The sequence below is a fragment of the Sinocyclocheilus anshuiensis genome, unplaced genomic scaffold (assembly GCF_001515605.1).
Source record: "Sinocyclocheilus anshuiensis isolate Anshui unplaced genomic scaffold, SAMN03320099.WGS_v1.1 scaffold1053, whole genome shotgun sequence".
Lineage (NCBI taxonomy): Eukaryota > Metazoa > Chordata > Actinopteri > Cypriniformes > Cyprinidae > Sinocyclocheilus > Sinocyclocheilus anshuiensis.
In genome coordinates, this window is record NW_015555711.1 from 59,952 (window position 1) to 72,985 (window position 13,034).

General features: G+C 38.6%; 1 protein-coding gene across 1 annotated transcript in view; it reads left to right on the forward strand.

Annotated features, from left to right (window-relative positions):
* The window catches only part of LOC107671929 (multiple epidermal growth factor-like domains protein 6), a 76,002-nt gene that overhangs the window by 57,947 nt on the left and 5,021 nt on the right, over window positions 1-13,034 (forward strand). The window contains exons 19-28 of the mRNA XM_016464942.1: window positions 6,602-6,733; window positions 6,939-7,067; window positions 8,714-8,845; window positions 8,918-9,046; window positions 9,143-9,271; window positions 9,587-9,715; window positions 10,492-10,620; window positions 10,760-10,888; window positions 12,593-12,721; window positions 12,799-12,927. Of these exons, the coding sequence (XP_016320428.1) occupies window positions 6,602-6,733; window positions 6,939-7,067; window positions 8,714-8,845; window positions 8,918-9,046; window positions 9,143-9,271; window positions 9,587-9,715; window positions 10,492-10,620; window positions 10,760-10,888; window positions 12,593-12,721; window positions 12,799-12,927 (1,296 nt within the window). The remainder of the gene's footprint in view (window positions 1-6,601; window positions 6,734-6,938; window positions 7,068-8,713; window positions 8,846-8,917; window positions 9,047-9,142; window positions 9,272-9,586; window positions 9,716-10,491; window positions 10,621-10,759; window positions 10,889-12,592; window positions 12,722-12,798; window positions 12,928-13,034) is intronic.

Sequence of the window (13,034 nt, forward strand, 5' to 3'; positions counted from 1 at the left end):
GCGTCCGGAAGGACATGTGACGACTCCGGGCTGGACTCCGCTTCGTCCACGGTGAAAGCCGATCCGGCAATCGACAGCGCAAAGTTGTAGTATTTCCTCAGCAACGCGGGACCAGCAGCTCCAGGCATGACGAAGCAGATATCGTCCTCTTTTGGAAGGCCAAACAAAGTAGTTTGTAGTTTCCGGCAACAATACTACAGCGAGAATAAATTCACACCTTCTTTCTTTGCGTATACATTTGGGCGGTGTTGTGCAAATCTTCCCACACTCTGACGTAGATATTTGGGGGCATGTTTGAACAAGGCATTTTAGGAAGGAGTGGATGAGCGTTCACTTTTATAAAGAATATCTCTTTGGGTTTGAGACTTTATCTTCGGTTATGTACTTGCTCAATAATTGATTTTGGATAATGTTTAACCAAAAAAAAGTTACGGAATGCAGCTTTAAATAAAAAAAAAGTCCAATTATGAGATATAAACTCAATTTACCCCTTAACCTTGCAATTACCTCTTAACATTTTTTTAATCGCATGGCAGAAACAAACTTCCGGAAGTCCGGAAGGAAGGAAGGAGTCTGCATATTCAGACTTGGACGTGTGTGTTGTGTTTGTTCCTATGTTCTGAGGGGTAACTGGTTTATTTAATAATCTGAGCTCTATTTTGTAGTTAAGTCACTGTGAAAGGTAAAAAGGTCCTTTCAGGATATGTGTGTGAGAGATAAAGAGAAAAGGTGTGTTTACATGTGCTTCATACTTGTCTAGAGTTTGGGAGTCAATGAGGACATTTTTTGTGTCTGTGAATGTGTGTGTTCGGTGGATATCTGCAGATAACTCTCTGTGCCTAATGAAGATAAACTGTATCATTTTGGCAGATTCTGCACTCCAGGAACAGCAAGCATCTCAGTCCATAAGTGCACAGATATAAGCTATATATAACAGCACAGACACCCGAGAGACAAAGAAAGCGAGTGAGAGAGATGCTCTACTGCAGTGGTTCTCAATTCCAGTCCTTGCATACCAGCGCTCGGCATATTTTGCATGCCTCTCTTATTTAACACACCTGATTCAGATCATCAGCTCGTTAGAAGAGAGCTCCATGCATGAACTGTGTTCCGATTGACAGGGTCCCTATACACAGTGTTCCCTACTCCCTGCACACAGGAAATCCATTGAAGATTAATTCACGGATTTGTGCTACACCACGGCCTGCAGTGTCTTCACACACAGATGAAACTTACTAGAGAAGTGTGACATAATATACCTCTTTAAATAAATTCACGTCTCACACACTTTAATGCCCTTTGAATGGAACATATACGCTCCATTCGAACTGTAATCGTGGTGGAATATCCTGTGATGTCCACTTTGCAGGGCACTTACGGTCGAATAGGACAAACATCTGAAGTGATAAGAGATACATACAAAATGTGCAGAGCGGTGTTACGCGAGGACTGGAATTGAGAACCACTGCTCTAGTGGCCATATGGGGGGTCACCAGGGTAAATCTCTGCAGTATTTGAGAGCATATAGAGTAAAGGTGTGTGCCTGTGTGATTCTTAAAACAGGTCAAGAACTTCGCTGGCTAAAGCAGAACGTCCTTGAAGACGGGTGTTTTAGGACGAGTGTGTGTTTACATCTTTGTGTATATGTTTGTGTGTGACGTGAGACCCATCTGGACTCTGGCCGCTGAATTCTTCATCTGCAATGCCAAGAGCCTGTCAGATACAAGAGCCAAGTGTACTTGACGCAAAATACAAACACACACACAGCGGCAACCATTGACACGGTTTGTGCTCTTAAAAGAACAGTGCACCCAAAAATGAAAGTTCTGTCATTATTTACTCACCCTCATGTTGTTTCTTCTGAGGAACACATTTGGAGGTGTGAGGCAGAATGTTCATGCTGCTATAAATGGTCCATATGGGTCATATGCTATATTCCAAGTCTTTTGATTTGTGTGCACAAACTTAAATTGTTGTTCACTGATAATTTTGTCCACTCCTTAGACTTATCATTTTTTTTAATTAAATTCCGAGTTAAAATGCTTGTTTTGATTATGATCTTAATCATAATCTTATCACAATATAATCACTTCTTCTGTCTCTGAAATAATAGACAGTCCGAGAGCAATATAAACTAACAATATTACAGCCTAACAGTCACTATCCAATCAAATCTCAATAGAAGTGCCGGACAAAATTATTCTGCAGTGAATATTTTATTGAACTCAGAAAAATATATAATGGAAATAAAATGCTGCTACACATATTTGTATGAATGAGTGCATCTTACAAAGGCACATGGACACAGGTCATGTTAAATTGATGATTCTGGATCCAATGTTACTGTTGAGATAAATGAGGAATGAGTCCACCGTCCAGAGCTCAGCTCTGCTGCCTTCAGCTTAATGAGTCTGACGCAAACGCAGACATAAAACGCACTCCTGCACACGCTGCTCTGTCATCCACCCCTGCCCAGCGTCTGTCAACTTCTGCCTGTGTTCACTGCACAGTATGTACTGTATATTGTCTACTGCTTACAAATTGTTTGTAAAATAGATGCTATACACATGCTATACACAATGTTAAATAGTGCAAAGTGAATGCTACATTGTCACATGACTTCAGTGCACACGTTTAAAGGGGTTATTCACCACTGGCAAGATGGGGTTTTAGGGGACCACCGGATGATGCTTTTTACAAAAAATAATACACATTATTCATTTACTTATACTGTAACAATACAAAGCTGGTTAAACCTTGGTGAACTTACCCTTTAATTCAGTGAGTAGCATCCATTTACCATCTTGAGAATAAAATATGGCTAATTTGCAGTTTTTGTTGCAATTTAGTGTAACTATAACAAATAATGAAGAAGTATAACTATACTATAAATAATGAAGGGAAAAAAGCTGTTTAATTTAATTCAAAAATGCTGGAAAGGAAGATCAAGTCGAGTGCAAGTCGAGTCTCCTTTATGATAATTTCCTCATTTTGGAAGTTGCATTGTATTAAACAATATGCTGAATCAATGAATGTAAATGCAAATGTGTGTATTTCATGCATTCAAAACATTCGTATATGCAAATGCACAGTATACACACTGCATAGCGCTTCCTTTCAGAAATGCTTTGTACAAACATACCATCTTTTTAACCCCCCTTTTTCTCTCTTTCCCGTCAGTGGCTCTCCTTCCTGATAATCTGTCTCCTTCAAATCCCCCATTCCTCTATCCTGCTTCTATTCACTCTGCTCTTCATTAGCCTGTCTCTCCATCCATCCTGCTCCCCTCCACCTCCTCCCACCACATGCATTTTTGCAGCGTGTGCATGTGCGTGTTTCTGCGTGTGATTACTCTTGTGGTGGACATGTCTGTGAATGGGGAGTGCCTATAAGTGGTTCGATGTCATTGATCGGCACCTGGTTGAGTAGAGTGGATCAGATACCCCGTACAGGCCCCCTGTGTGACTTACGGCCTTCCCCGTGACCCCCCTCGCTGGGGCGTGAATCATGTTCTCCTGCCTGTCCGCATCCATCCATCGGCTCAGAGCCAAGGCTAATGGAGCTAATATCCTGCCACACCAGGATGGACTACGGGACGCAGGGAAATATGTGCAGTCTTTAAAAGCCTCTCTCTGGATCTATTTAAAGCGGAGAGCAGATGCACTGCCAGTGCAGCACCTGATCAACATTATTGTCTTTCAGTCATGATTGGATAAACTCACCATCACCCCCCTGTGGAGGAAGACATATGCTGTTATGGTCCACAAACACACATCACACACTGCAGAAAACATTGGACTGTCCAAAAAATCGATTAGAAAACAAAGGTGCATGTTGATTTTTGCCAATTTACATGTTAATATATTTTCATGTCTTGTCTGCATGTCATCTATATCTGTCTATCTGTCTGTCTGTCTAACAAAACATTTTATTTATATATTTTTTTTATTGTAGTATGAATTTCAAATAATTTTAATTCTTTATCTATTCAAATTCACATTGCAGTTCTGCATCCCTTTTGCTTCCTCAATTAAATCCAACTGAAATTGGATTGAACTGGAATTTTAAAACATTTTTAATTCAATTCTGAGTGGCACACAAGCCTGGCTGGAACAGGCAAGTGCCACTTACCTCTACTTGTCACGGTGTGCCTATTGTGAAGGAGCGAGGAGACGAAGGAGTATCACAGACTTTATTTAACACAGAGAAAAACACACACATAGGACACGGGGATCAATGTTCAATACTGGACGGGCAACAAAGGTCAGAAAACACTTTAAATACACTGAAACTAATGGAACACACTTGGGAAAAATGGAACAGAATGGGGAACACCTGGAACAAATGATAACACAATCAGGACAGGAACAGGAAGACCAAATAAAGAAATAAACATAACATGGAGCACGTGGTAGAAGGAAACACACACAGACACGAAACAGAGTCTGACACTACTGAAATGTACAAATCTCTTTCTCATTACATGCAAGATTAAATGAAAATAACATCCAATTTTCTGAAGACAGTCGGTTTCCTTCAGAAATACAGTGATATAAAAACACCCGCACTCAGTGTATGGGAAACACTGTAGTCTCATAATTGAAGTGTAAATTCTGCAGATTACATTATTGTCCAGTATTGTACTGTCAGCAATTTATTATAAAAACGTTTTCATAATTGTAACATACATATTTACATACATAATTATTCAGGTGCATGTGTAATAACTTGTGAAAACTTGAGGCTACAGCAGCACTTCCTCGCCCCTCCCCACCCCCCAACCATTCGAATTTACATAGGCGGGAATTATTTTAATGATATTCTAATGGGCCGCTTTGTGATATCACAAAACCCGGAAAACAAACGCTGTAGTCCAAACGAGCCATTCGTTGTAGTTCTTGTAAAGGGATTTTTTTTTTAAACGAAATATCTCCCTTTGGAGTGGACTTTGAGATAAGTTTGAAGATCTTTTTTATACCCAAACATACACACTACACACTGACTAAAATTCAAAAAGTGAAAAAGCATAATAGGACCCCTTTAATATCCTAATGATTTTGGCATAAAAGAAAAATCAATCTTTTTGACCCATACGATGTATTGTTGGCTATTGCTACAAATATACCCGTGCTACTTATGACTGGTTTTGTGGTCCAGGGTTACAAATAGTTAAGAGCAAGTTTGCAAGTGAACCATCATATTCACTTATTCCAAATTGGTCTGGAATCGCATTTACATGGTGTTTCATCTGAACCAAATTAAACATGCTGACCTCTGCTTTCTCTTCTTGCTCTGCACATGTTTAAAAGAGAGGAAAATTGTTTTGCCATTAATGACTTTTCAATCTGTTCTGTTTTGGAGTGGACAGGGTAGTTTAGAGAGGAGAAATTGCTGTGATTTTGGAGGTCTATTATTAGCCGCATTTTGCTGAGCCAAAGATCACAGACATAAGCGTGGTAATATATCTTTCCTCACAGGCCAATCCATTAGAGGAGTTCTCTCTCAAATACAAAAAGTCATAATGAGCTGCATTGCAGAAAGAGAGGCGCGAAGCCATGCCACAGAGCCAGTGGCGACTATTAGCTGTTAATGAACAGTCAGTGGCTTCCAGCTGAGAGTGTGTGTGTGTGTGTGTGTGTTTAAGTGTGAAGTGTGCTGTGATGCTGTCAGAACTCCCATGTTGACAAGTGTGAATAAAAAAAAGTTATATACAGTCTTCAGTTACAGTCTTAAACTTACAGTCTTCTTAAACGTTTACCCCTTATCTTGATTATTTGGTTATATCAGTTCACGTATTCCCTGGTAATCAAAGCCATGACCTTGGCACAGATAGCGTCATGCTGTGTTATTTTACACTTTGAATAAAACTTACTTAAAGGGGTAGTTCACCCAAAAATGAAAATTCTGTCATTAATTACCCACCCTCATGTCGTTCCAAATCCGTAAAACCTTCGTTCATCTTCGGAACACAAATTAAGATAATTTTGATGAAATCCAAGAGTTGTGTTGCTGTCTATGGGAGGGTCAGAAAGCTCTCGGATTTTATCAAAAATATCTTACTGTATGTTCCGAAGATGAACAAAGGTCTTATGGGTTTGAAACGAGATGAGTGAGTAATTAATGACAGAATTTACATTTTTGGGTGAACTATCGCTTTAAAGTATGGAAGAAAAAAAAGAATGAAAAAAAAAATCATAATTATGAGATTAGTAAGTCAAAATTATGATATACTTAATCATAATTATGGGATAAAATGTTGAAATTATAACATGCTTTGTGAATTATGAGATGAAAACACTAAATTATGACATGTCAACTATGAGTTAAAAATACGAAATTGACAAAGTAAAAATTATGACAAAAAGTCACAATTATGAGACAGTCAACATTATGACATAAAAAGTTATAATTATGACATAAAAAGTTAAAATAATGAAAGAGTTTTTCCCTAAAAAGTCATTTATGACAAAATGTGAATGACTTTTTATCTCAGAATTTTGACTTAATGTCATAATTTTGACTTTTTTATCTCATATTTATTACTTTTTATGCAATTACATTTTTGGACTATCCCTTATTCTATAACTTTTTTAATGTTCAGAGTGTGAAGAGGGCCGCTGGGGGCTGGGATGTGCAGAGCTATGCCCTTCCTGTGATAATGGTGGATTGTGTGATCAGCAAAACGGCACCTGTATTTGTCCACCGGGATACATGGGAAATCTCTGTCAGAATGGTAAGATTTCATATTTAATTTTCATAATCTTAATGCATCATCAGACCTCTGTTCAGTACCAGACGTCTGACATGGTTTTGTGTCACACATTGTAAGAGAAAATATCTGTTGCATATTTCTGGTTTTCAATGTCCGCTTTCCTCAGCTTTTACCTTATCTGTTGATTACTTTGACATGGTGGTGAATCTTGTTTTATTTCAATCAGTCTGCCCATTTGGACACTTTGGCCTCAGCTGCCAGTTGCGCTGCACCTGTGAAAACAGCGGGCATTGCCACCATGTGACAGGTTTCTGTGTTTGTAAAGACGGCTGGACAGGACCCAACTGTGCGAAAGGTAAGGACACACTTAAAAGTCACACTTCATTCAGATTTAGTTTGTCTAGAACCTAGAAGCGAAAGAAAGCGCACTAGATATGAGGCAGCCATTCAGTGATCATTGAGACTGTATGGATGTCAGACAGCCTCTTTGACATCTATCACTATTACACATTGCTTTAGGATCAGCTTTTACAAGATTTGTTTCTCCTCAGCCATGCAACATAAGACTGAGCTGTCCTACAGGACCTGCTGACCTTTGCTGGTCATACTGTGGCAACTACCCAGTCTTACCTCTTCATGCCCCATAAAATAATAAAAAACCCAGACCTTCATGCATTGCCACTACACACACTTTTGTACTTTTGTACCTCACCCGTTGCTGGTCAGCATGCATCTGTTATGTATATCTATGTATATTTATAATGCAGCACCTTGAGTTCACCCAAAATGAAGCTCCATGTAATGCCTTTGCCCTGTTCTCTGCATTGGGTTACTTATTTAAGAGCTCATTACCTACAATTCAGCCTGTAACTTAATAGACGTTACATCACATCCAGTCAAACAGTTAAATAGCTCAAGTAGAATCACTGCCCCATCAATGTAAAAATAATTTTAATTTTTTATTCATGTTAATCAGTCTCCAGTAAATAAATACACATTTGAGAAACAAAATTGCAAAATGTGAGTTAACAATTCTCTCTCTCTCTCTCTCTCTCTCTATATATATATATATATATATATATAAATTGTTATAATTATTATATAAATATATTTCTTATTTCAGTGGCAATTGTTCAATTCAATTCAATTGTTTTTGGCATGTGTTTTGTATTTAAATAATAATAGTAATAATAATAATAATAACAATAATAATAATAATAATAGTAATAATAATAATTAATTAATAGTAATAAATATTTTTATTTTATTTTTTATCTAAAAATTGAAATTAAAACAAGTGTTTTAAATAAGATCTAATTGCATAAATTATTCTCTGCATTTAATAAATGTAATCAGCATTTTCGTCATTTTTGTAAATAAATACACTTGAGAAGCAAAATCGCAAAGTATAATTCAATATTTATTTCAAATAATACACACACACACACGCACACACACACACACACACACACACACACACACACACACACATATATAATATCCATTGACATGTTTTTTTATTTATATTATAAATATATCAGTATATTTCTTACTCTACTGACATTGATTTTTATCTTGTTTTGAATTTTTAGTAAAAAAATTTATTTTATGTTTTATACCTTTTGAATCTAAAACTCTTAATCATTTAATGAAGTTGTAATTTTAAATATTCGTTAATGCTAGTTATTAATGACTTGTAAAAAGAAGTGAAAAGTCAGCTCATGACTTTGCCTTATTTATTTCTGAGTGCCTATCTCACCATACACTCCAGCCAAACCATTGCAATCACCTGCATCAGGTTTCTGCACATAAATGATCCTTGCCCTCAGTGGATCCACTACGTACATGCCGTTTGTTGCAAAAACATCTGCCAGGAAAACCGAAAATAACACAGTTAACTGCTTTAATAAATCTGGTCCTTTTACTTCACTCATAACGTGATCTCAGTGGTAAAGTGGGAATTAATCATTTGATGTAATGGGCATGTATATTCTGTGGCAGCTTGTGAGGCGGGACGCTGGGGGCCGAACTGCGCCAACCAGTGTGACTGCAGGAGCAGCGTGGGCAGCTGTGACCCTGTGACTGGGCAGTGCCACTGTGAAGCAGGCTACACGGGACCACGCTGTGATCAAAGTATGAGCAACCATTGGCATTTCCAGGGAACACAAATCTAGCATTGTCTGATGTTTTCATTGCGTTCTCTAGAATGTCCAGAGGGTTTCTTTGGCCAGGGCTGCCGTCACAGATGCCACTGTGAGAATGAAGCAGCGTGCGAGCATGTGAGCGGTGCCTGTACTTGTTTACCAGGCTGGACTGGAACGTACTGTGAAAAATGTAGGAGAGGAGAAGGGGTGTAGTTGGTGGTGTGGCATAATATCACTAAAACTAGTCCAGTTAACGTATTTAAGTGTATATATGTATTTTCAACAGCCTGTCCTGAGGGTTTTCATGGTTTCGAATGCCAGCAGAAGTGCCAGTGCTTGAATGGTGGTCGTTGTCACCCCGTGACTGGAGACTGTCAGTGTCCATCTGGTTGGGTCGGGCCTCTTTGCAACACCAGTGAGTCATTTTACTGCGGTCAACATCCCATAACAATAAATAGTAACAAGAAGCATGTTCAAAGCATTCCCTCTGTCTTTCGTGTAAGGTAAAAGTAAAGCAATAAAACAGATGCTCTGAGTTTGTGTGTCCATGTATCGGCACACTTTGCATGAGAAGTAACGAATGCAGGCACAGCCTCGTCCTGATGTGTGTCTGCAGGCTACAGCTCTGCCTTTGATGTGGAAACCTGGTGGCATTGTATCTCAGAATGTGTTGTAGTTCCTTGTGTATAGAGTTTCATATTTGTCTGTATCTATATCTGTCTTGTCGTAGCATGTGAAGCTGGCACCTATGGCCCTGGCTGCAGTCAAACCTGTAACTGCCACAATAATGCCACATGTGACCCTGCTGAAGGAAAATGTGAGTGTGGAGCAGGATGGACGGGGAGCAGCTGTGAACAAGGTAGTGTTTTTAACTGTCCTCACGCAATCCTCAGAGATGTTTATACATTATGTAAATGTAAATGTAATGTTTATACTTTCTTTAATCAAAAACATGCAGAGATTTTTCTTATTACATTTATCCAGGGATATCTGATTAACATGTTACTTTAGTAGAGATGTGTATATATATAATATATGTAACCCTGGACCACAAAACCAGTCGTAAGTCACACGGGTATATTTGTAGCAATAGCCAACAATACATTGTATGGGTCAAAATTATCGATTTTTATTTTTTTTTCAAAAATCATTAGGATATTAAGTAAAGATCATGTTCCATGAAGATATTTTGTAAATTTCCTTCCATAAATATATCAAAACTAAATTTTTGATTAGTAATATGCATTGCTAAGGACTTCATTTGGACAACTTTAAAGGCGGTTTTTTCAATTGTTGGATTTTTTTGCACCCTCAGATTCCAGATTTTCAAATACTTGTATCTCGGCCAAATATTGTCCTATCCTAACAAACCATACATCAATGGACAGCTTATTTATTCAGCTTTCATGTGATGTATAAATCTCAATGTCAAAAAATTGACCCTTATGACTGGTTTTATGGTCCAGGGTCTCACACACACACACACACACACACACAATTACAATTACTTTAGGCATTACATTATGAAATTATTTAAATTAAATCTAATCAGTTGACACCTCAAGAATCATGTTCAACTGAAAGTTCACATGAAAGAGAAGATCTTTGTCTTTAATGTATGCATTTTTTTCCCAGAGTGCCCATCTGGTTTCTATGGTGTGGGCTGCCACCTGCACTGCTTGTGCCAGAACGGAGGGTCATGTGACCGAATCAGCGGGCACTGCACATGTCTAAGTGGATGGACTGGAGTGGCATGTGAACTGGGCAAGACATAAACCAGACATTTCTGATACACAACAGCATTTCTAAAAATTAATATAACAGTGAAAATATATAGCAACTTTTAGATGGCAAATTGACAGTTTTGTTTTTCAAACATCCTGTGTATGTGTTTTTTGTTCAGAATGTGCTCTGGGAGACTTTGGCATGGACTGTCAACACAAGTGTGAGTGTGAGAATGGCGGCGTGTGTGATCGACAGAATGGCAGGTGCTCCTGTCCCGCAGGCTGGATGGGCTCAAGCTGTGAGATGGGTAAAATACACCATAGTGCCTCAGAAGTCATCATAATGTCTGCTTTAAAAACTGACCATGATATGTATTTTTGCATGACATAACATATATTTATTCCCATTCTGTGTGTTTTGATCAGCGTGTACTCCATGGATCGGCTCACTTTGCAGTAACGAATGCTGGCACAGCCTCATCCTGATGTCTGCCTTTGATGTGGAAACCTGGTAGCAATGTATTTCAGAATGTGTTGTAGTTTCTTGTGTATAGAGTTTCATATTTGTCTGTATCTATATCTGTCTTGTCGTAGCATGTGAAGCTGGCACCTATGGCCCTGGCTGCAGTCAAACCTGTAACTGCCACAATAATGCCACATGTGACCCTGCTGAAGGAAAATGTGAGTGTGGAGCAGGATGGACGGGGAGCAGCTGTGAACAAGGTAGTGTTTTTAACTGTCCTCACGCAATCCTCAGAGATGTTTATACATTATGTAAATGTAAATGTAATGTTTATACTTTCTTTAATCAAAAACATGCAGAGATTTTTCTTATTACATTTATCCAGGGATATCTGATTAACATGTTACTTTAGTAGAGATGTGTATATATATAATATATGTAACCCTGGACCACAAAACCAGTCGTAAGTCACACGGGTATATTTGTAGCAATAGCCAACAATACATTGTATGGGTCAAAATTATCGATTTTTATTTTTTTTTCAAAAATCATTAGGATATTAAGTAAAGATCATGTTCCATGAAGATATTTTGTAAATTTCCTTCCATAAATATATCAAAACTAAATTTTTGATTAGTAATATGCATTGCTAAGGACTTCATTTGGACAACTTTAAAGGCGGTTTTTTCAATTGTTGGATTTTTTTGCACCCTCAGATTCCAGATTTTCAAATACTTGTATCTCGGCCAAATATTGTCCTATCCTAACAAACCATACATCAATGGACAGCTTATTTATTCAGCTTTCATGTGATGTATAAATCTCAATGTCAAAAAATTGACCCTTATGACTGGTTTTATGGTCCAGGGTCTCACACACACACACACACACACACAATTACAATTACTTTAGGCATTACATTATGAAATTATTTAAATTAAATCTAATCAGTTGACACCTCAAGAATCATGTTCAACTGAAAGTTCACATGAAAGAGAAGATCTTTGTCTTTAATGTATGCATTTTTTTCCCAGAGTGCCCATCTGGTTTCTATGGTGTGGGCTGCCACCTGCACTGCTTGTGCCAGAACGGAGGGTCATGTGACCGAATCAGCGGGCACTGCACATGTCTAAGTGGATGGACTGGAGTGGCATGTGAACTGGGCAAGACATAAACCAGACATTTCTGATACACAACAGCATTTCTAAAAATTAATATAACAGTGAAAATATATAGCAACTTTTAGATGGCAAATTGACAGTTTTGTTTTTCAAACATCCTGTGTATGTGTTTTTTGTTCAGAATGTGCTCTGGGAGACTTTGGCATGGACTGTCAACACAAGTGTGAGTGTGAGAATGGCGGCGTGTGTGATCGACAGAATGGCAGGTGCTCCTGTCCCGCAGGCTGGATGGGCTCAAGCTGTGAGATGGGTAAAATACACCATAGTGCCTCAGAAGTCATCATAATGTCTGCTTTAAAAACTGACCATGATATGTATTTTTGCATGACATAACATATATTTATTCCCATTCTGTGTGTTTTGATCAGCGTGTACTCAAGGTTCATATGGTCCAGGCTGTAAGCAGCAGTGCAGGTGCGATCATGAGGCCCCATGTCACCACATCACTGGCACTTGCATCTGTCCTGCAGGCTGGAGAGGGTTGCACTGCGAGAAAAGTAATTTACCCAATGTCTATCTTGTTTGCCCCCTGCTGGTAGATCCAGAGTACTGTAACTCATTTGTGCTCTTTCAGTTTGTTTACCTGGTTCATATGGGAAGCGATGCGCTCAGGGATGCCACTGTCCTCGTGGCACTTCCTGTAACCATGTGACCGGGGAGTGTGGCTGCCCACCTGGATTTACTGGTAACGGCTGCGAGCGAAGTGAGTGATTATATCCTGATCTCATTACACTCTTGGTGAAATGTGTTTGACAGCACATCAGTTGTTAAACACTAATCCTGCAGCCCTGGATCTCAAAGGTTGTTGTG